Genomic DNA, 21484 nt, shown 5'->3' on the forward strand with positions numbered 1-21484 from the left:
AATAATATGGGTGGTCAAATGAGGTAGAGGAAGTGAAAGCAAGAGTTGTTATCCTACCTCAACTCAGTTGAGATTTACTTATAGAGACCAGTTTATTTCATGAGCCTAATTATATGCATCAATTGGAATAAACTATATTCAGGTAACAATGATATAAGGAAGAGGATGAGCCAGGAAGGTACTGTGTGCCCGAGTCTTCAGGTGATCAGTTGACCTGATCTCCCGTGTGTGTGTTGAGCAAACAAGTTCCAGATGCGAGTCAGCCTGGGTGTGAATGATTACTGATGGAGTGATGTTCTTGAGAATGGCACTTCCAGCATGAGACGGTTGAAGGTTGAGAGCTTAGGGCTACGGGTGGCAGCTACTGGTTGTCCATGGAGTTGGGCCAGGTGCGGAACTTTGAGAATGTTGGCCTTGTACATAACAGTAAGACCACAAACGTCACGGCAGTGTTGCAGGGTCTGCTGTTCAGACCGTTCCCACCAGACTTGGTCAAGACTAGAGATAAGCCTTCTTGCCCGTCTCTCCACTTTGTCCAACAGTGTGAGGAATGATGGTGGGGGGCTCCAGGAAAGTGGTGCATACTCTAGATGAGAGCGAACTTGTGCTTCATATAAGGTTTAGCCGTCCTTGACGTCACGGTGTGAGATGCGCCGCAGGGCTCTAGTTTCCTGGCTGCCGTTTGAGCTGGCTTACGCACCTGGCTTTTCATTTTCATTGAAGAGTCGAACTTCTTTCCCAAAATTTCAATCTCATCTATGAACTCTTGGATTTTGCCGCCCATTTACAAGTGTGTTCGACTTGACATGTGCAGTCTAGTTATCATCATCGCTCGTCTTCTCGGCCCCAAATGTGGCCTGCCATCTCCTAACCCTCAGGTAGAAATTGCCGAAAGTTGGTTATTAATGATTCTTGCAGCAGTTGGCATTTCCTCGTGTGTATGTGAAGGTTAGCGTGCAGTCATTAGTATAGGCTTGAGCTTCAGGGATGAGATGAAGTAGGTCGTTGAAATACAGTCGACGGCAGACACCCAAGCTGGCACACTACCCTCTGGAATATTGGTATTATTGCTAGCTCACTCTCTCTCTGTCTCTATATCTCTCTCTGTCTGTCTGTCTGTCTCTGTCTCTCTCCCCCCCCCTCCCCATGAGGCCCCCATGAGGGGCCTCGTAGCCTGGTGGATAGCGCACAGGACTCGTAATTCTGTGGCGCGGGTTCGATTCCCGCACGAGGCAGAAACAAATGGGCAAAGTTTCTTTCACCCTGAATGCCCCGGTTACCTAGCAGTAAATAGGTACCTGGGAGTTAGTCAGCTGTCACGGGCTGCTTCCTGGGGGTGGAGGCCTGGTCGAGGACCGGGCCGCGGGGACACTAAAAAGCCCCGAAATCATCTCAAGATAACCTCCCCTCCCCTCCCTCCCTGAGAACACGCAGTATACTGCCCCCCCCCCCCACACCCCCACACACAGTCACCAGAGACCATGTGGTAACTGTGTTTGAACACCAGAGGGCCACAGCTGTTCAACACCCTCCCAGCAAACATTAGAAATATTGCTGTAACAAAGGTGGATGTATTCAAGAGGCACTTAGGTAAGTTCTTGCAAGAAGTGCCGCACCAAGCAGGCTGTAGTGTATGTGGGCCTGCAGGCCGCTCCAAGCAACAGCCTGTTAGACCAAGTTATCACCAGTCGAGCAGAGCCTTGCCTCAGGCCGGGCTCAGGGGAGTAGAAGAACTCTGAGAACCCTCTCCAGGTTGCGGGAGGGACCAGTCCCACTCACCACTGTGGGGGAGCTGCTTGACGCTCGCTCTAAGCCACTCGCCTCCAACCTTGGACATACAATCTTTTATTTATATAGATTAAGCCTCAAGTTTTTCTTGATCACAATCCACCAATCAATTAGCAACCAGGTCGCCAACTAGTGCTGGGTGAATAGGGGCAAACCGTTAATAATTTGTGCCTAGTAGATCCTGAAGCCCTGGAGACGAACCCTGCCGAACACACAGGGGAGGCCTGGGGCAAGCGCTGCTCCTGGTTATGGGGTTATGGCTTTACAGCGAGCGCCCCGTGCCCTCCTGATCACTGATGTAGGGGGTCTGTGATGTAGGGGGTCTAGGAGAACCAGCTCGCATGATCTGCCCCTCCCCCCCCCATACACCTGCAGGGTATTGGAGAGCGTAGGTAACCTTCCTCTTGTAATGTTTGGCTTTCAACATACTGCCGGGTGTGGCAGCGAGGCGCCAGTGGTGGGCGAAGCCTTAGGCCTTAACAACATACGCGATGACTGCCACCTTATGAAAAACACAACCATTGCAGAGGTCCATAAAACAATTATGGGTTTCAAGAACAAGGCGCCGGGCAACAGCAAAATAAATAAGATGGTATTATCCAACCCACCAGTGATTGCATTCCATCAATACACATGTATAATAAATGCAGCTCTTGCATCTGGACTATTCCCTGCATACTTCAAGAATGCCACAATAAGATTAATCCCCAAGCCAGGTAAACCCCCAACCAAACTGAAAATTACAGGCCATTTTCTCTCCTCGAAGTACCAGGTAAAATATTCGAAAAAATAATCAGACTTGTGAAGTACATGGAAGAGGAAGGGAAGTATAACACCAGGCAGCAAGGGTTTAGAAACCGCAGAGGGGCCCATACAGCTATAGCCCTGATCTACCAGCATATAGATAACGCAGTGTCGAAAAAATATCAGTGTAATATAGTGCTTAGAGATGTTTCGAAAACCTTCGACAAAGTGTGGTACACACAGGCCTAAATATAAGATATCTGAACTAGGACTTCCCGAGAGATTTACTGCTACTCTCTGCAGCTTTATAGACAATAGAACTGCTAGGCTTAATATCGGCAGCTACTTGGGTGACGTAATAGAACTGAAAAGTGGAGTACCACAAGGAAGCTGCCTCTCCCCCACTCTATTCAACATATATACAGCTGACCAACCCCAACATGGAGAATACATCACATACGCTGACGCTGTCACCCAAATAATATGCCAACCGGGACCATCAAAGCCGCTACTAGCCGACAAGACCAAGGCGGCAATTGAACTCATAAACAACTTTGAGGTGCAATGGGAAATTAGTACCAACAAACAAAAGTTTCAGATAATACACATTGCGGAAAGAAACCCGGACCCCATCATCCTTGACAACCATCCGATCCAATATGCGGAGGTAGGCAGAATACTGGGACTTATGATAAATAGAACAGGGATACAAATTCATGTAAGGGACCGACTAAACAAAGCCAAAGCAGCATTAGGAAAACTGAGAAGATTCCGAAGCCTCAGTACTAACATTCAGATCCACCTATATAAGGCTCTAGTTCGGCCGCATCTAGAGTATCCCCCAGTACCACTACACACCATAAAGAAAACTAACATGCAGAAACTGCAAGCAGTACAAAATAAGGGGCTAAGGAGAGCAGCAAAACACCGTCCACCATATGATCAGACAATCCAGGAGCTCCACGAACTCCTGAACATACAGCCACTAAACATCAGACTGCAGCACCAAGCCATCAGGGTGTGGAACACCATCGAAATGTTAGAGGACGCAATGTTAGAAAGATTACTCCAAGATGAGACGCCCCGCTCCCACAGCTGGTGGCCCAAGATGAGACGCCCCGCTCCCACAGCTGGTGGCCCAAGATGAGACGCCCCGCTCCCACAGCTGGTGGCCCAAGATGAGACGCCCCGCTCCCACAGCTGGTGGCCCAAGAGCCTCTATTTACTAGATGCAAACCCCGCCCCACAGTACATAATCCGCAGATGAAATACTGACCAGATATCCTTCCCTCATAATTGGAAAAATTGTGTGTGTGTATGTATACGGGTATAGGTGTATGTATGTATACGGGCATAGGTGTATGTATGTATACGGGTATAGGTGTATGTATGAATAAGTCAATAAATAATAATAATAAAATAAAGAGCCTTAAACAGAACAACATGTGTGGAAGCATCGGAGTGTGTATATATGAATGCTACACAGTATTCATCTATGGACATCCATATATGGTGAAACACATGTGAAGAACCTCTCACACACTCACAGCTCCCTGACAAGAGGGAGCCAGCTTAGCTTAGCTGCCAACACCCACACATGGTGTCAGCAAGGCGGACAGCCCGCCTGCTTTCATACCTCTCACTGTATTTCCCACTTCTATACTTCACCTATGCCTCTCCCTCCCCCCCCCCCCAAAAAAAAAAGTGGGTGAGGGTTGTGGGGGAGGGACAGAGAGAGGGCAGGTGGTGGTGGTGGCCGTGACGGACCACCAGTGGTCGCGTCTTCCTCCCTGTAAATGTTACAGTGGGGTGTAAATACCCCCTCCCCTGTAAATGTTACAGTGGGGTGTAAATACCCCCGCCCCTGTAAATGTTACAGTGGGGTGTAAATACCCCCTCCCCTGTAAATGTTACAGTGGGGTGTAAATACCCCCTCCCCTGTAAATGTTACAGTGGGGTGTAAATACCCCCTCCCCTGTAAATGTTACAGTGGGGTGTAAATACCCCCGCCCCTGTAAATGTTACAGTGGGGTGTAAATACCCCCGCCCCTGTAAATGTTACAGTGGGGTGTAAATACCCCCGCCCCTGTAAATGTTAGTGGGGTGTAAATACCCCCGCCCCTGTAAATGTTACAGTGGGGTGTAAATACCCCCGCCCCTGTAAATGTTAGTGGGGTGTAAATACCCCCGCCCCTGTAAATGTTAGTGGGGTGTAAATACCCCCGCCCCTGTAAATGTTAGTGGTGTGTAAATACCCCCGCCCCTGTAAATGTTAGTGGGGTGTAAATACCCCCGCCCCTGTAAATGTTAGTGGGGTGTAAATACCCCCGCCCCTGTAAATGTTACAGTGGTGTGTAAATACCCCCGCCCCTGTAAATGTTAGTGGGGTGTAAATACCCCCGCCCCTGTAAATGTTACAGTGGGGTGTAAATACCCCCGCCCCTGTAAATGTTAGTGGGGTGTAAATACCCCCGCCCCTGTAAATGTTAGTGGGGTGTAAATACCCCCGCCCCTGTAAATGTTAGTGGGGTGTAAATACCCCCGCCCCTGTAAATGTAATGACCGGGGTTGTGAAACAAAGAGGCTGACAACCGCCTGACTCGGTGGTACAATATCTAGGAGTAACATCCAATGAACATTACTGTGGGATATTGTACCACACAGCTGTTGGTACTTGTGGTGGAGTCGAGCATAATGGCCACACAGTGGGGGTGTCGGGCACTCCTGGTGCGTGTGTCACGTCCCGTCATGAACACGAGTCTGGTGGTAGTTCTCCTTTTATTAAAAGGGAAGGGTTACCTTGTGTTGATTCCTTGGGTCAAGGTTCTCGCGGCCCGGTCTCTGGCCAGGCCTCCATGGGTGATGGTCTGGTCAACCACGTTATTCGCAGCCTGATGTATGACTCACAGTCTGGTTGATCAGGTATCTTTTGGAGGTCTTTGTCCAGTTCTCTCTTGAACACTGTGAGGGGTCGGCCAGTTATGTCCCTTATGTGTAGTGGAAGCGTGTTGAAATACTCTCGGGCCTCTGATGTTGACAGTTCTCTCAGAGTTGAAAAACAGAGTTTCAACGGGGGTATTCTGCACAACCTGCCATGCCTTCTGGTCTCGTATGTTTTTTTGTGTGCAGGTTTGGGACCAGTCCCTCTTGGAGTAGTTTCCTCAGTATGTTTTCTAACATGTCAAGAGGAGTGCAAGCAAGCTCTCCATACTCTGTCTTTCCACCAGTTGTATTTACCTAGTTGTGGTTGCGGGGGTTGAGCTCTGGTCTTACGGCCTGCCTCTCAACTCTCAATCAACTTTTTTTTTTCTCTCCTCTCCTCTCCTGTCCTCTCCTGTCCTGTCCTCTCCTCCCCTCTCCTCTCCTCTCCTCGCGCGCGCGCCGGCTAAATGTGTACATTAATGTATGTCTCCCGCCCGCCTGCGCTCTAGAGAATACAGATTTAGGCATTTTAATTGGTCCCAATACTTTGTGTTTTACTGAGTGGATTCCAGCAGCAAAGGATCTCTGCACGCTCTCCAGGTCAGCAATTTCTTCAGCTTTGAAAGTGCTGTTATTGTGCAACGGTATTCATTGCACAGTGAATCACAATAGGTACGCTGAGGGGGAACTCTATCAACATCAGAGGCCCGAGACTGTTCAACACACACTTCCACTACACATAAGGGGCATAACTGGCCGACCACTCACAGTCTTCAAGAGAGAATTCGACAAACACCTCCAAAGAATACCTGATCAACCAGGCTGTAATTCCTACGTGAGGCTGCGAGCAGCCGCGTCCAACAGCCTCGTTGACCAGTCGACCAACCCGGAGGTCTGGTTGGAGACCGGGCCGCGGGGCCATTTATCCTCGGAAGCTACACAAAGTAGATAATAACTCATAATTGCACATAGCAACTCGTGCAAATTTTTGAAAGGGATGTTGAAAATTTGTGTCCATTATGTTTAGCGTTTTCTTTACGTATTCATTACACTCATACTTAACAATGAGGCGGCTGTGTATACGAAAATACCTCCAGATATCCTTAGGAGTGCATTAAGTATATAGATTTGTAACTAGTTCTCTCAACACATTCCGGAAATGCAATTTGAGGAATTTAAAGTGGCCTAAATAATTTAGGAATTTGACAATGAATTCAGACTGAATGTTACCTAATACTTCCCCCAGTCCTCACATTGGCTGGCCTTGAGTGTGGCAGTTAACGTGTGGTGTACATTAGTAGGGACAAGGGCCGCCACAACCCTCGTCAGCCACCTGTCATTTGGTTAGTGCTGCCAAGTCTTGAGGTGTTAGGGTTCCCCTCAGGTTACTCTCAGCTCTGGCGGCCTGTAACACTAATATAGTGTGGTTTAGCTAGTTGCGTTTTGGCATTTTTAATATCGTGTTATTTTCAATAAGGGAAGAGGTGGATTTTTCTTCATTAAACATGTGTGTGTGTGTGTGTGTGTTACCCGTGGGAAGATTTGGTTAAGCCTAAGATCTAGCCAAAATGTGTGTGGAGGTTTGTGCCTTCACTACTGCCACCAACCTTGTGCCGCCAGCCCTCAACGGGGCAGGTTAGGCCGTGTCGAGGGGCACTCCCTCTACACCTAGTGTCCGATCTGCTTGTAAAACCATTGGCGAACCGTACTGTATAGGACGTTGATCCGTTGATTAGCAATTGACAATCGTTAGCAATAAAACAGGTGGTATTGCCCGACTTGATAATGGTCCAGACGGAGTGAAACGTCGAAGTTTCTTCATTTTCAGATGTGTGATTTGGTCACCAGATCTTTCTATGGAAAAATCGAAAATATAAAAACGGAAACCGTATACAAAACGGAATCAAGTAACGAAAAGCAATGTAAAGGATCTAAGAGTAATCATGTCAAGACTTTACCTGTACAGGACACCATAAAGTAACTGTCACGACTGCAAACAAACCGACAGGTTGGATAACAAGGACCTTCCACACCAGGGATGCCATACCAATGATACTTCTCAAGACATTAGTGCTCTCTAGGGTGGAATATTGTTGTGCACTAACAGCCCCATTCAGAGCCGGAGATGTTGCTGACCTAGAGAGCGTGCAAAGATCCTTTACCGCTAAAATCACCTCTATAAGTCATCTTAATTATTTGGACCGATTAAAAGTTCTAAATCTGTGTTCTCCAGAGCGCAGGCGAGAGAGACATCATAATGTACACGTGGACGATGCTGGAGGGACAATCTGTGTTCTCTCGCCTGGGCTCTGGAGAACACAGATTTAGAACTTTTAATCGGTCCCAATAATTAAGACGACTTACTATATTTGATTTTGGCGGGAAAAGATCTTTGCACGCTCTCTAGGCCAGCAACATCTCCGGCTCTGAAAGGTGGCTGTTAGTGTGCAACAATATTCCACCCTAGAGAGCACTAGTGTCTTGAAAAGTATCATTGGTATGGCATCCCTGGTTTGGAAGGTCCTTGTTATTCAACCTGTCATTTTTCTTTTCTGGATTAGAAATTCATGACAAGAAATTCCAGGAAGTTTTCACATTAGAACAGGAAGTTCCTGAGATAAGAGAGGGAATATCTATCCTCCAGGCACCAATAATGTTAATGAATGTTAATGGAATGTTAATAAATGGTGGAGGCAGACTCGATACACAGTTAAAAATGTAGATGAGAGCGAGGTCAGTAAGCTCAAGAACATATTGTTCTGTACTACTGAAACACTTGTTCACTAAGAATTGTAATGTATAATTGCCTTGTAAAACTTATGAATATGTAATTTATATTGTATTTTCTTAAATAAAGATAAAAAAAAGAACATGTATACCAGTAGATTGTTAGTTGAATGACGGGACCAGAGAGCCGAAGCTCCACCGCCGTAAGCACAACTAAGCGAGTACTCTGGTAGTGGCTGACTAACTTCCGTCAGCCCATGTTTGGTGCGGTGAGCAGGCCGCTCAGTAGCGCTGTTATGCACCCACTGACAAACTGTTGTCTTCCAGGGCTCCGACCCGCGGCTGCAGACGTGCCGGGGGAAGCTGCAGAACCGCCGCTCCAAGCTCAACCAGGAGATCAACAAGGAGCTGATGCTGAGAGCTGGAGCCCAGAACCTCTTTAAGTGAGTCTTACTTCTCATTACTTGGCCACGGAAGTTTACGTGCTAGTGCTGTGTAGCCTAGGGGGGGGGGGGGTGTACTAGAGGCTCTTACTAGGCCCTAGTACTGTGTAGCCTAGGGAGGTGGGGTGTACTAGAGGCTCTTACTAGGCCCTAGTGCTGTGTAGCCTAGGGGGGGGGGGTGTACTAGAGGCTCTTACTAGGCCCTAGTGCTGTGTAGCCTAGGGGGGGGGGTGTACTAGAGGCTCTTACTAGGCCCTAGTACTGTGTAGCCTAGGGGGGGGGTGTACTAGAGGCTCTTACTAGGCCCTAGTACTGTGTAGCCTGGGGGGGGGGTGTAAGAGGCTCTTACTAGGCCCCAGTACTGTGTAGCCTGGGGGGGGGGGCTGTACTAGAGGCTCTTACTAGGCCCAGTACTGTGTAGCCTAGGGGGGCTGTACTAGAGGCTCTTACTAGGCCCCAGTACTGTGTAGCCTGGGGGGGGGTGTACTAGAGGCTCTTACTAGGCCCAGTACTGTGTAGCCTAGGGGGGCTGTACTAGAGGCTCTTACTAGGCCCAGTACTGTGTAGCCTAGGGGGGCTGTACTAGAGGCTCTTACTAGGCCCCAGTACTGTGTAGCCTAGGGGGGGGTGTACTAGAGGCTCTTACTAGGCCCCAGTACTGTGTAGCCTAGGGGGGGGGTGTACTAGAGGCTCTTACTAGGCCCAGTACTGTGTAGCCTGGGGGGGGGGGTGTACTAGAGGCTCTTACTAGGCCCTAGTACTGTGTAGCCTAGGGGGGGGGTGTACTAGAGGCTCTTACTAGGCCCCAGTACTGTGTAGCCTGGGGGGGGGGTGTACTAGAGGCTCTTACTAGGCCCAGTACTGTGTAGCCTGGGGGGGGGTGTACTAGAGGCTCTTACTAGGCCCAGTACTGTGTAGCCTGGGGGGGGGGTGTACTAGAGGCTCTTACTAGGCCCCAGTACTGTGTAGCCTAGGGGGGGGGTGTACTAGAGGCTCTTACTAGGCCCTAGTACTGTGTAGCCTAGGGGGGGGGTGTACTAGAGGCTCTTACTAGGCCCCAGTACTGTGTAGCCGGGGGGGGGGGGTGTACTAGAGGCTCTTACTAGGCCCAGTACTGTGTAGCCTGGGGGGGGGGGTGTACTAGAGGCTCTTACTAGGCCCAGTACTGTGTAGCCTGGGGGGGGGGGCTGTACTAGAGGCTCTTACTAGGCCCTAGTACTGTGTAGCCTGGGGGGGGGGTGTACTAGAGGCTCTTACTAGGCCCAGTACTGTGTAGCCTGGGGGGGGGGTGTACTAGAGGCTCTTACTAGGCCCAGTACTGTGTAGCCTGGGGGGGGGGGTGTACTAGAGGCTCTTACTAGGCCCAGTACTGTGTAGCCTGGGGGGGGGCTGTACTAGAGGCTCTTACTAGGCCCTAGTACTGTGTAGCCTGGGGGGGGGGTGTACTAGAGGCTCTTACTAGGCCCTAGTACTGTGTAGCCTAGGGGGGGGGGGTATTAGAGGCTCTTACTAGGCCCAGTACTGTGTAGCCTAGGGGGGGGGGTGTATTAGAGGCTCTTACTAGGCCCCAGTACTGTGTAGCCTGGGGGGGGTGTATTAGAGGCTCTTACTAGGCCCAGTACTGTGTAGCCTGGGGGGGGGGCTGTACTAGAGGCTCTTACTAGGCCCCAGTACTGTGTAGCCTAGGGGGGGGGGTGTATTAGAGGCTCTTACTAGGCCCAGTACTGTGTAGCCTGGGGGGGGGGGCTGTACTAGAGGCTCTTACTAGGCCCCAGTACTGTGTAGCCTAGGGGGGGGGTGTATTAGAGGCTCTTACTAGGCCCAGTACTGTGTAGCCTGGGGGGGGGCTGTACTAGAGGCTCTTACTAGGCCCCAGTACTGTGTAGCCTAGGGGGGGGGGTGTATTAGAGGCTCTTACTAGGCCCAGTACTGTGTAGCCTGGGGGGGGGGGCTGTACTAGAGGCTCTTACTAGGCCCCAGTACTGTGTAGCCTAGGGGGGGGGTGTATTAGAGGCTCTTACTAGGCCCAGTACTGTGTAGCCTGGGGGGGGGCTGTACTAGAGGCTCTTACTAGGCCCCAGTACTGTGTAGCCTGGGGGGGGGGTGTATTAGAGGCTCTTACTAGGCCCCAGTACTGTGTAGCCTGGGGGGGGTGTATTAGAGGCTCTTACTAGGCCCAGTACTGTGTAGCCTGGGGGGGGGGGTGTATTAGAGGCTCTTACTAGGCCCAGTACTGTGTAGCCTGGGGGGGGGGGGGGTGTATTAGAGGCTCTTACTAGGCCCAGTACTGTGTAGCCTGGGGGGGGGTGTATTAGAGGCTCTTACTAGGCCCCAGTACTGTGTAGCCTGGGGGGGGGTGTATTAGAGGCTCTTACTAGGCCCCAGTACTGTGTAGCCTGGGGGGGGTGTATTAGAGGCTCTTACTAGGCCCCAGTACTGTGTAGCCTGGGGGGGGGTGTATTAGAGGCTCTTACTAGGCCCAGTACTGTGTAGCCTGGGGGGGGGTGTATTAGAGGCTCTTACTAGGCCCAGTACTGTGTAGCCTGGGGGGGGGGTGTATTAGAGGCTCTTACTAGGCCCCAGTACTGTGTAGCCTGGGGGGGGGGTGTATTAGAGGCTCTTACTAGGCCCCAGTACTGTGTAGCCTGGGGGGGGGTATTAGAGGTTTGTACTAGGCCCTAGTACTGTGTAGCCTGGGGGGGGGGTTACCTGATGCTGTTGCTAAGCCTTAGTAATGTTGGAGGGAGGAAGGGGCAGTGGGAGTGAGGGGGAGGGAGAGAGTGTGGGAGTGAGGGGAGAGGGAGGGAGGGATGGGGAGGGATGGTGGGAGGGAGGGAGCACAAGCCAAGGTGAGCAGCATGAGCAGGTGAGTGTGGACCAGTACCGTAGTGTGCACGCATTACTGGGAGGGGCGCGGTCTCTGGGCGGCGGGTGGGGGGGGGGGAGTGGTGATGGTGGGGGCGGCGTCAGTGGCAAGTCTAGCTTGTGGCTCTGTGGTGGGGATGGTGTGGTTGTGTGGAGGGGGGTATGGTGTGGTTGTGTGGAGGGGGGGTATGGTGTGGTTGTGTGGAGGGGGGGTATTGTGTGGTTGTGTGGAGGGGGGTATTGTGTGGTTGTGTGGAGGGGGGTATTGTGTGGTTGTGTGGAGGGGGGTATGGTGTGGTTGTGTGGAGGGGGGGGTATTGTGTGGTTGTGTGGAGGGGGGGTATTGTGTGGTTGTGTGGAGGGGGGGTATGGTGTGGTTGTGTGGAGGGGGGGTATTGTGTGGTTGTGTGGAGGGGGGGTATTGTGTGGTTGTGTGGAGGGGGGGTATGGTGTGGTTGTGTGGAGGGGGGGTATTGTGTGGAGGGGGGGGGGTATGGTGTGGTTGTGTGGAGGGGGGTGGTATGGTGTGGTTGTGTGGAGGGGGGGTATTGTGTGGAGGGGGGGGGGTATGGTGTGGTTGTGATGAGGGGGGGGATATGGTGTGGTTGTGTGGAGGGGGGGTATTGTGTGGAGGGGGGGGTATGGTGTGGTTGTGTGGAGGGGGGGTATTGTGTGGTTGTGTGGAGGGGGGGTATTGTGTGGAGGGGGGGTATGGTGTGGTTGTGTGGAGGGAGGGTATGGTGTGGTTGTGTGGAGGGGGGGTATGGTGTGGTTGTGTGGAGGGGGGGTATTGTGTGGTTGTGTGGAGGGGGGGTATTGTGTGGTTGTGTGGAGGGGGGTATTGTGTGGTTGTGTGGAGGGGGGTATGGTGTGGTTGTGTGGAGGGGGGGTATTGTGTGGTTGTGTGGAGGGGGGGGGTATGGTGTGGTTGTGTGGAGGGGGATATGGTGTGGTTGTGTGGAGGTGGGATATGGTGTGGTTGTGTGGAGGGGGGTATGGTGTGGTTGTGTGGAGGGGGATATGGTGTGGTTGTGTGGAGGGGGGGTATTGTGTGGTTGTGTGGAGGGGGGGTATTGTGTGGTTGTGTGGAGGGGGGTATGGTGTGGTTGTGTGGAGGGGGGGTATGGTGTGGTTGTGTGGAGGGGGGTATGGTGTGGTTGTGTGGAGGGGGGTATGGTGTGGTTGTGTGGAGGGGGATATGGTGTGGTTGTGTGGAGGGGGGTATGGTGTGGTTGTGTGGAGGGGGGTATGGTGTGGTTGTGTGGAGGGGGATATGGTGTGGTTGTGTGGAGGGGGATATGGTGTGGTTGTGTGGAGGGGGGTATTGTGTGGTTGTGTGGAGGGGGGGTATTGTGTGGTTGTGTGGAGGGGGGTATGGTGTGGTTGTGTGGAGGGGGGGTATGGTGTGGTTGTGTGGAGGGGGGTATGGTGTGGTTGTGTGGAGGGGGGTATGGTGTGGTTGTGTGGAGGGGGATATGGTGTGGTTGTGTGGAGGGGGGGTATTGTGTGGTTGTGTGGAGGGGGGGTATTGTGTGGTTGTGTGGAGGGGGGGTATTGTGTGGTTGTGTGGAGGGGGGTATTGTGTGGTTGTGTGGAGGGGGGGTATTGTGTGGTTGTGTGGAGGGGGGGTATTGTGTGGTTGTGTGGAGGGGGGTATGGTGTGGTTGTGTGGAGGGGGGTATGGTGTGGTTGTGTGGAGGGGGATATGGTGTGGTTGTGTGGAGGGGGGTATGGTGTGGTTGTGTGGAGGGGGGGTATTGTGTGGTTGTGTGGAGGGGGGGTATTGTGTGGTTGTGTGGAGGGGGGTATGGTGTGGTTGTGTGGAGGGGGGTATGGTGTGGTTGTGTGGAGGGGGATATGGTGTGGTTGTGTGGAGGGGGGTATGGTGTGGTTGTGTGGAGGGGGATATGGTGTGGTTGTGTGGAGGGGGATATGGTGTGGTTGTGTGGAGGGGGGTATGGTGTGGTTGTGTGGAGGGGGATATGGTGTGGTTGTGTGGAGGGGGGGGTATTGTGTGGTTGTGTGGAGGGGGGTATGGTGTGGTTGTGTGGAGGGGGGTATGGTGTGGTTGTGTGGAGGGGGATATGGTGTGGTTGTGTGGAGGGGGATATGGTGTGGTTGTGTGGAGGGGGGTATGGTGTGGTTGTGTGGAGGGGGGGTATTGTGTGGTTGTGTGGAGGGGGGGTATTGTGTGGTTGTGTGGAGGGGGGTATTGTGTGGTTGTGTGGAGGGGGGGTATTGTGTGGTTGTGTGGAGGGGGGGTATTGTGTGGTTGTGTGGAGGGGGGTATGGTGTGGTTGTGTGGAGGGGGGGTATGGTGTGGTTGTGTGGATGGGGGTATGGTGTGGTTGTGTGGAGGGGGGGTATGGTGTGGTTGTGTGGAGGGGGGGTATTGTGTGGTTGTGTGGAGGGGGGTATGGTGTGGTTGTGTGGAGGGGGGATATGGTGTGGTTGTGTGGAGGGGGGATATGGTGTGGTTGTGTGGAGGGGGGGGGTATGGTGTGGTTGTGTGGAGGGGGGGGGTATGGTGTGGTTGTGTGGAGGGGGGGGTATTGTGTGGTTGTGTGGAGGGGGGGTATGGTGTGGTTGTGTGGAGGGGGGGTATGGTGTGGTTGTGTGGAGGGGGGGTATGGTGTGGTTGTGTGGAGGGGGGGTATGGTGTGGTTGTGTGGAGGGGGGGTATGGTGTGGTTGTGTGGAGGGGGGGTATGGTGTGGTTGTGTGGAGGGGGGTATGGTGTGGTTGTGTGGAGGGGGGGTATGGTGTGGTTGTGTGGAGGGGGGTATGGTGTGGAGGGGGGGTGTGGTTGTGTGGAGGGGGGGTATTGTGTGGTTGTGTGGAGGGGGGGTATTGTGTGGTTGTGTGGAGGGGGGTATTGTGTGGTTGTGTGGAGGGGGGGTATTGTGTGGTTGTTTGGAGGGGTGGTATGGTGTGGTTGTGTGGAGGGGGGTATGGTGTGGTTGTGTGGAGGGGGGTATGGTGTGGTTGTGTGGAGGGGGTGTATGGTGTGGTTGTGTGGAGGGGGGTGGTATGGTGTGGTTGTGTGGAGGGGGGTATGGTGTGGTTGTGTGGAGGGGGGGTATGGTGTGGTTGTGTGGAGGGGGGTATGGTGTGGTTGTGTGGAGAGGGGTATTGTGTGGAGGGGGGGTATGGTGTGGTTGTGTGGAGGGGGGTATTGTGTGGTTGTGTGGAGGGGGGGTATGGTGTGGTTGTGTGGAGGGGGGTGGTATGGTGTGGTTGTGTGGAGGGGGGTATGGTGTGGTTGTGTGGAGGGGGTATTGTGTGGAGGGGGGTGGTATGGTGTGGTTGTGTGGAGGGGGGTGGTATGGTGTGGTTGTGTGGAGGGGGGGTATGGTGTGGTTGTGTGGAGGGGGGTGGTATGGTGTGGTTGTGTGGAGGGGGGGGTATGGTGTGGTTGTGTGGAGAATGGTATTGCGTGGAGGGGGGTGGTATGGTGTGGTTGTGTGGAGGGGGGGGGGTATGGTGTGGTTGTGTGGAGGGGGGGGTATGGTGTGGTTGTGTGGAGGGGGGGTATGGTGTGGTTGTGTGGAGGGGGTATTGTGTGGAGGGGGGGGTATGGTGTGGTTGTGTGGAGGGGGGTATGGTGTGGTTGTGTGGAGGGGGTATTGTGTGGAGGGGGGGGTATGGTGTGGTTGTGTGGAGGGGGGTATGGTGTGGTTGTGTGGAGGGGGGGGTATGGTGTGGTTGTGTGGAGAATGGTATTGCGTGGAGGGGGGTGGTATGGTGTGGTTGTGTGGAGGGGGGGGTATGGTGTGGTTGTGTGGAGGGGGGGTATGGTGTGGTTGTGTGGAGGGGGGGTATGGTGTGGTTGTGTGGAGGGGGGGGTATGGTGTGGTTGTGTGGAGGGGGGGTATGGTGTGGTTGTGTGGAGGGGGGTGGTATGGTGTGGTTGTGTGCAGGGGGGGTATGGTGTGGTTGTGTGGAGTGGGGTATTGTGTGGAGGGGGGTGTGGTTGTGTGGAGGGGGGTATTGTGTGGAGGGGGGTATGGTGTGGTTGTGTGGAGGGGGGGTATGGTGTGGTTGTGTGAAGGGCGGGTATTGTGTGGAGGGGTGGGGGTATGGTGTGGTTGTGTGGAGGGGGGTATGGTGTGGTTGTGTGGAGGGGGGGGTATGGTGTGGTTGTGTGGAGGGGGGTGGTATGGTGTGGTTGTGTGGAGGGGGGTATTGTGTGGAGGGGGTGGTATGGTGTGGTTGTGTGGAGGGGGAGTATGGTGTGGTTGTGTGGAGGGGGGGTATGGTGTGGTTGTGTGGAGGGGGGGTATTGTGTGGAGGGGTGGGGGTATGGTGTGGTTGTGTGGAGGGGGGTGGTGTGGTTGTGTGGAGGGGGGTGGTATGGTGTGGTTGTGTGTAGGGGGAGTATGGTGTGGTTGTGTGTCGTGACCAGTGTGTGTGTATTAATACATTAAGTACATCAGCCCGTGTGCTGCTGTGTGCCCTGGTCTATATGAAGGGGAGTACAGTGCGTCAAGAAGCTAGCTACGTCGTGCTACAACATCCCCCTCACCCCAGGCTGGTTAGCCACACAGAGGGTGTGATCAGTAGTCTACACTCACACTCCTGGGTTTGCTAGCTTATCAAGTATGTTCTCTATTTTGTGCATCTGCTCTGTGAATTCCTCAACCGTTGTATCTGGCGCTTTATATATTAGAATAATAATTAGGTATAGTTTTTCTACCTTAATTCCAAGTACCTCTACCACCTCATTAGTTGAGTTTAGTAGTTCTGTGCATACCAGGTCCTCTTTAATATACACTCCTCCATTTGACATAGTCAAGTGGAGGACATATCATGAGCTGAACAATCTGTTGTAAAAACTATGGAAACCTCCCCCCCCCCCATTTCAGACTTCATAGACGTAGTTTGTTCTCGTCTAGTTATGCTTGCGGAGGGAGGGGGGCTATAGCAGGGGGATGAGGGTAATGGGGGGGGGTCGACCCCCAACCCCCGTATATAATGCGGGGGGGGGGGGCTATAGCAGGGGGATGAGGGTAATGGGGGGGGGTCGACCCCCCAACCCTCTATAATGACCAATCACCTTGGACAGTTACGCGAGGCTGACCACTATCGTCTCACCTTCAACCTTAGTCGATTTTCCTTTAATAATTATTGCTCGACTCCTTGATCCATATATTTATTGGGCGCTGCACAATGTTTACCTTATGTTGTCCTGGTCCAGGCCAGCTGTGTGTGTTGACAGTTGGTGACAACACTGACCACACCGCTGACCCTCCAGCTGTGTGTGTTGACAGTTGGTGACAACACTGACCACACCGCTGACCCTCCAGCTGTGTGTGTTGACAGTTGGTGACAACACTGACCACACCGCTGACCCTCCAGCTGTGTGTGTTGACAGTTGGTGACAACACTGACCACACCGCTGACCCTCCAGCTGTGTTTGTTGACAGTTGGTGACAACACTGACCACACCGCTGACCCTCCAGCTGTGTTTGTTGGCAGTTGGTGACAACACTGACCACACCGCTGACCCTCCAGCTGTGTGTGTTGACAGTTGGTGACAACACTGACCACACCGCTGACCCTCCAGCTGTGTTTGTTGACAGTTGGTGACAACACTGACCACACCGCTGACCCTCCAGCTGTGTTTGTTGACAGTTGGTGACAACACTGACCACACCGCTGACCCTCCAGCTGTGTTTGTTGACAGTTGGTGACAACACTGACCACACCGCTGACCCTCCAGCTGTGTTGACAGTTGGTGACAACACTGACCACACCGCTGACCCTCCAGCTGTGTTTGTTGACAGTTGGTGACAACACTGACCACACCGCTGACCCTCCAGCTGTGTGTGTTGACAGTTGGTGACAACACTGACCACACCGCTGACCCTCCAGCTGTGTGTGTTGACAGTTGGTGACAACACTGACCACACCGCTGACCCTCCAGCTGTGTGTGTTGACAGTTGGTGACAACACTGACCACACCGCTGACCCTCCAGCTGTGTGTGTTGACAGTTGGTGACAACACTGACCACACCGCTGACCCTCCAGCTGTGTTTGTTGACAGTTGGTGACAACACTGACCCTCCAGCTGTGTGTGTTGACAGTTGGTGACAACACTGACCACACCGCCGCCATCTTGACCCTCAAACTTCCCTGTGTGTCCTTCCGCCTCCTGCCTTGGGCACAATAATTCCTTACTTGGTACGGCTGTCGGTGAATGTGTCGGCTGTCGGTGAATGTGTCGGCTGTCGGTGAATGTGTCGGCTGTCGGTGAATGTGTCGGCTGTCGGTGAATGTGTCGGCTGTCGGTGAATGTGTCGGCTGTCGGTGAATTTGTCGGCTGTCGGTGAATGTGTCGGCTGTCGGTGAATGTGTCGGCTGTCGGTGAGTGTGTCGGCTGTCGGTGAGTGTGTCGGCTGTCGGTGAGTGTGTCGGCTGTCGGTGAGTGTGTCGGCTGTCGGTGAATGTGTCGGCTGTCGGTGAATGTGTCGGCTGTTGGTGTATGTGTCGGCTGTCGGTGAATGTGTCGGCTGTCGGTGAATGTGTCGGCTGTCGGTGAATGTGTCGGCTGTCGGTGAATGTGTCGGCTGTCGGTGAGTGTGTCGGCTGTCTGTGAATGTGTCGGCTGTCTGTGAATGTGTCGGCTGTCGGTGAGTGTGTCGGCTGTCGGTGAATGTGTCGGCTGTCGGTGAATGTGTCGGCTGTCGGTGAATGTGTCGGCTGTCGGTGAATGTGTCGGCTGTCGGTGAATGTGTCGGCTGTCGGTGAGTGTGTCGGCTGTCGGTGAGTGTGTCGGCTGTCGGTGAGTGTGTCGGCTGTCGGTGAGTGTGTCGGCTGTCGGTGAGTGTGTCGGCTGTCGGTGAGTGTGTCGGCTGTCGGTGAATGTGTCGGCTGTCGGTGAATGTGTCGGCTGTCGGTGAATGTGTCGGCTGTCGGTGAATGTGTCGGCTGTCGGTGAATGTGTCGGCTGTCGGTGAATGTGTCGGCTGTCGGTGAATGTGTCGGCTGTCGGTGAATGTGTCGGCTGTCGGTGAATGTGTCGGCTGTCGGTGAATGTGTCGGCTGTCGGTGAATGTGTCGGCTGTCGGTGAGTGTGTCGGCTGTCGGTGAGTGTGTCGGCTGTCGGTGAGTGTGTCGGCTGTCGGTGAATGTGTCGGCTGTCGGTGAATGTGTCGGCTGTCGGTGTATGTGTCGGCTGTCGGTGAATGTGTCGGCTGTCGGTGAATGTGTCGGCTGTCGGTGAATGTGTCGGCTGTCGGTGAATGTGTCGGCTGTCGGTGAATGTGTCGGCTGTCGGTGAATGTGTCGGCTGTCGGTGAATGTGTCGGCTGTTGGTGAATGTGTCGGTGAATGTCTGTGAATGTGTCGGCTGTTGGTGAATGTGTCGGCTGTCGGTAAATGTGTCGGCTGTCGGTGAATGTATCGGCTGTCGGTGAATGTGTCGGCTGTTGGTGAATGTGTCGGTGAATGTCTGTGAATGTGTCGGCTGTTGGTGAATGTGTCGGCTGTTGGTGAATGTGTCGGCTGTTGGTGAATGTGTCGGTGAATGTCTGTGAATGTGTCGGCTGTTGGTGAATGTGTCGGCTGTCGGTAAATGTGTCGGCTGTCGGTGAATGTATCGGCTGTTGGTGAATGTGTCGGCTGTTGGTGAATGTGTCGGCTGTTGGTGAATGTGTCGGCTGTTGGTGAATGTGTCGGCTGTTGGTGAATGTGTCGGTGAATGTCTGTGAATGTGTCGGCTGTTGGTGAATGTGTCGGTGAATGTCTGTGAATGTGTCGGCTGTTGGTGAATGTGTCGGTGAATGTCTGTGAATGTGTCGGCTGTTGGTGAATGTGTCGGTGAATGTCTGTGAATGTGTGGGTTATTCCGCACGGGTGGTCGGCGGCCGGAGGCACCGCCAGTGATATCACCGAGGAACGTGCTTCACTCCTCCACTAATTTTGTTAGGTTTAAAGTGTATGGGGGGAGGGGGGGGGTGCGCTCTGGTTTGTGTGTGTGTGGGGGTCTGGTGTGTGTGGTGTGTGGGGGGGGGGGGTCTGGTGTGTGTGTGGGGGTCTGGTGTGTGTGTGTGTGGGGGTGTGGTGTGTGTGTGGGGGGTCTGGTGTGTGTGTGGGGGGTCTGGTGTGTGTGTGGGGGGTCTGGTGTGTGTGTGTGGGGGTCTGGTGTGTGTGTGGGGGGGTCTGGTGTGTGTGTGGGGGGGTCTGGTGTGTGTGTGTGTGGGGGTCTGGTGTGTGTGTGTGTGGGGGTCTGGTGTGTGTGTGTGTGGGGGTCTGGTGTGTGTGTGTGTGGGGGTCTGGTGTGTGTGTGTGTGGGGGTCTGGTGTGTGTGTGTGTGGGGGTCTGGTGTGTGTGTGTGTGGGGGTCTGGTGTGTGTGTGTGTGGGGGTCTGGTGTGTGTGTGGGGGGGGTCTGGTGTGTGTGTGTATGGGTCTGGTGTGTGTGAGGGGGGGTCTGGTGTGTGTGAGGGGGGTCTGGTGTGTGTGTGTGGGGGGGGGGTCTGGTGTGTGTGTGTGAGGGGGGTCTGGTGTGTGTGTGTGAGGGGGGGTCTGGTGTGTGTGTGTGTGAGGGGGGGTCTGGTGTGTGTGTGTGTGAGGGGGGGTCTGGTGTGTGTGTGTGTGGGGGGGGGTCTGGTGTGTGTGTGTGTGGGGGGGGGGTCTGGTGTGTGTGTGGGGGGGGGGGGTATGGTGTGTGTGTGGGGGGGTCTGGTGTGTGTGTGTGTGGGGGGGGTCTGGTGTCTGTGTGTGTGTGGGGGGGGTCTGGTGTGTGTGTGTGGGGGGGTCTGGTGTGTGTGTGTGGGGGGGTCTGGTGTGTGTGGGGGGGGTCTGGTGTGTGTGTGGGGGGGGTCTGGTGTGTGTGTGTGTGTGGGGGGGGGGGGTCTGGTGTGTGTGTGGGGGGGGGTCTGGTGTGTGTGGGGGGGTCTGGTGTGTGTGTGGGGGGGGGGGGTCTGGTGTGTGTGTGTGGGGGGGGGTCTGGTGTGTGTGGGGGGGGTCTGGTGTGTGTGTGGGGGGGGTTCTGGTGTGTGTGTGGGGGGGTATGGTGTTTGTTTGGGGGTCTGGTGTGTGTGTGGGGGGGGTCTGGTGTGTGTGTGGGGGGGGTCTGGTGTGTGTGTGGGGGGGGGGGATTGAATGTGCATTTGAATGGGGACAGGGAGGATTCAGGGGTGAGGAGAGTGGGGGTTTTGCAATCCTTTCTGGAGTTGCTGAGCTGCTGGTTGGGGGTTCCCCACTCCCATCTGGGAATATTGGATTGTGTGTGTGTGTTCTCACCTATTTGTGCTTACAGGATTGAGCATCGACTCTTGGATCCCACTTTTCTAGCCACTGGTTGTTTATAGCAACGATTCGTGTCCTATTTCCTTAGCATATCTGGTTTTAAGATTATGAATAGAGTTTGCTCCACAACCTGCTCCTTAAGTTCATTCCATTTTTCTGCTACTCTAAACGAAAACTTCCTAACATTTCTGTGACTCATCTGAGTTTCCAGCTTCCACCCATGTCCCATCGTTCTGTTAGTATTCAGTGTGAACATTTCGTCTATTTCCACTCTGTCAATCCCACTAAGTATTTTATATGTTTCTATCATATCCCCTCCCCGCTCCCTTTTTTTTCTAGTGTTGTCAGGCTCGGTTCCTTCAGGCGCTCTTCATACCCCATCCCTCGTAACTCTGGGACTAGCCTCGTCGCATCTTTTTTTTTTTTTTTTTTTTTAACCTTTTGCAGTATCCTAGTGTGTTTCTTCATGTGGGGGCTCCGTGATGGGGTGGCATACTCTGACGTCTCACGTAGGCTGTGTAAAGTGCCCTAAATGCCTCCTTACTTAGGTTTCTGAATGATGATCTAACTTTTCCCAGAATATAATACGCTGCTGCTGTTATCCTATTTATATTTGCCTCTGGAGTTAGATTAGGTGTTACGTCCACTCCCAGGTCTCTCTTCTCGAATCGGTCTCCTGTCACCTAATCCCATCTCCATAACATTACATTTACGTTTGAGAGAATTTTACTATTTGTGCCTGG

At 53.4% G+C, this 21484-nt stretch overlaps 1 protein-coding gene across 2 annotated transcripts in view; it reads left to right on the forward strand.

Annotated features, from left to right (window-relative positions):
* The window catches only part of Rhp (GTP-Rho-binding protein rhophilin), a 319468-nt gene that overhangs the window by 170297 nt on the left and 127687 nt on the right, over window positions 1-21484 (forward strand). For both annotated transcript variants that reach the window (XM_069308794.1, XM_069308795.1), the window contains exon 2: window positions 8509-8624. In XM_069308794.1, coding sequence (XP_069164895.1) covers window positions 8509-8624 — 116 coding nt within the window. The remainder of the gene's footprint in view (window positions 1-8508; window positions 8625-21484) is intronic.

Source organism: Procambarus clarkii, chromosome 63, assembly GCF_040958095.1.
Source record: "Procambarus clarkii isolate CNS0578487 chromosome 63, FALCON_Pclarkii_2.0, whole genome shotgun sequence".
Lineage (NCBI taxonomy): Eukaryota > Metazoa > Arthropoda > Malacostraca > Decapoda > Cambaridae > Procambarus > Procambarus clarkii.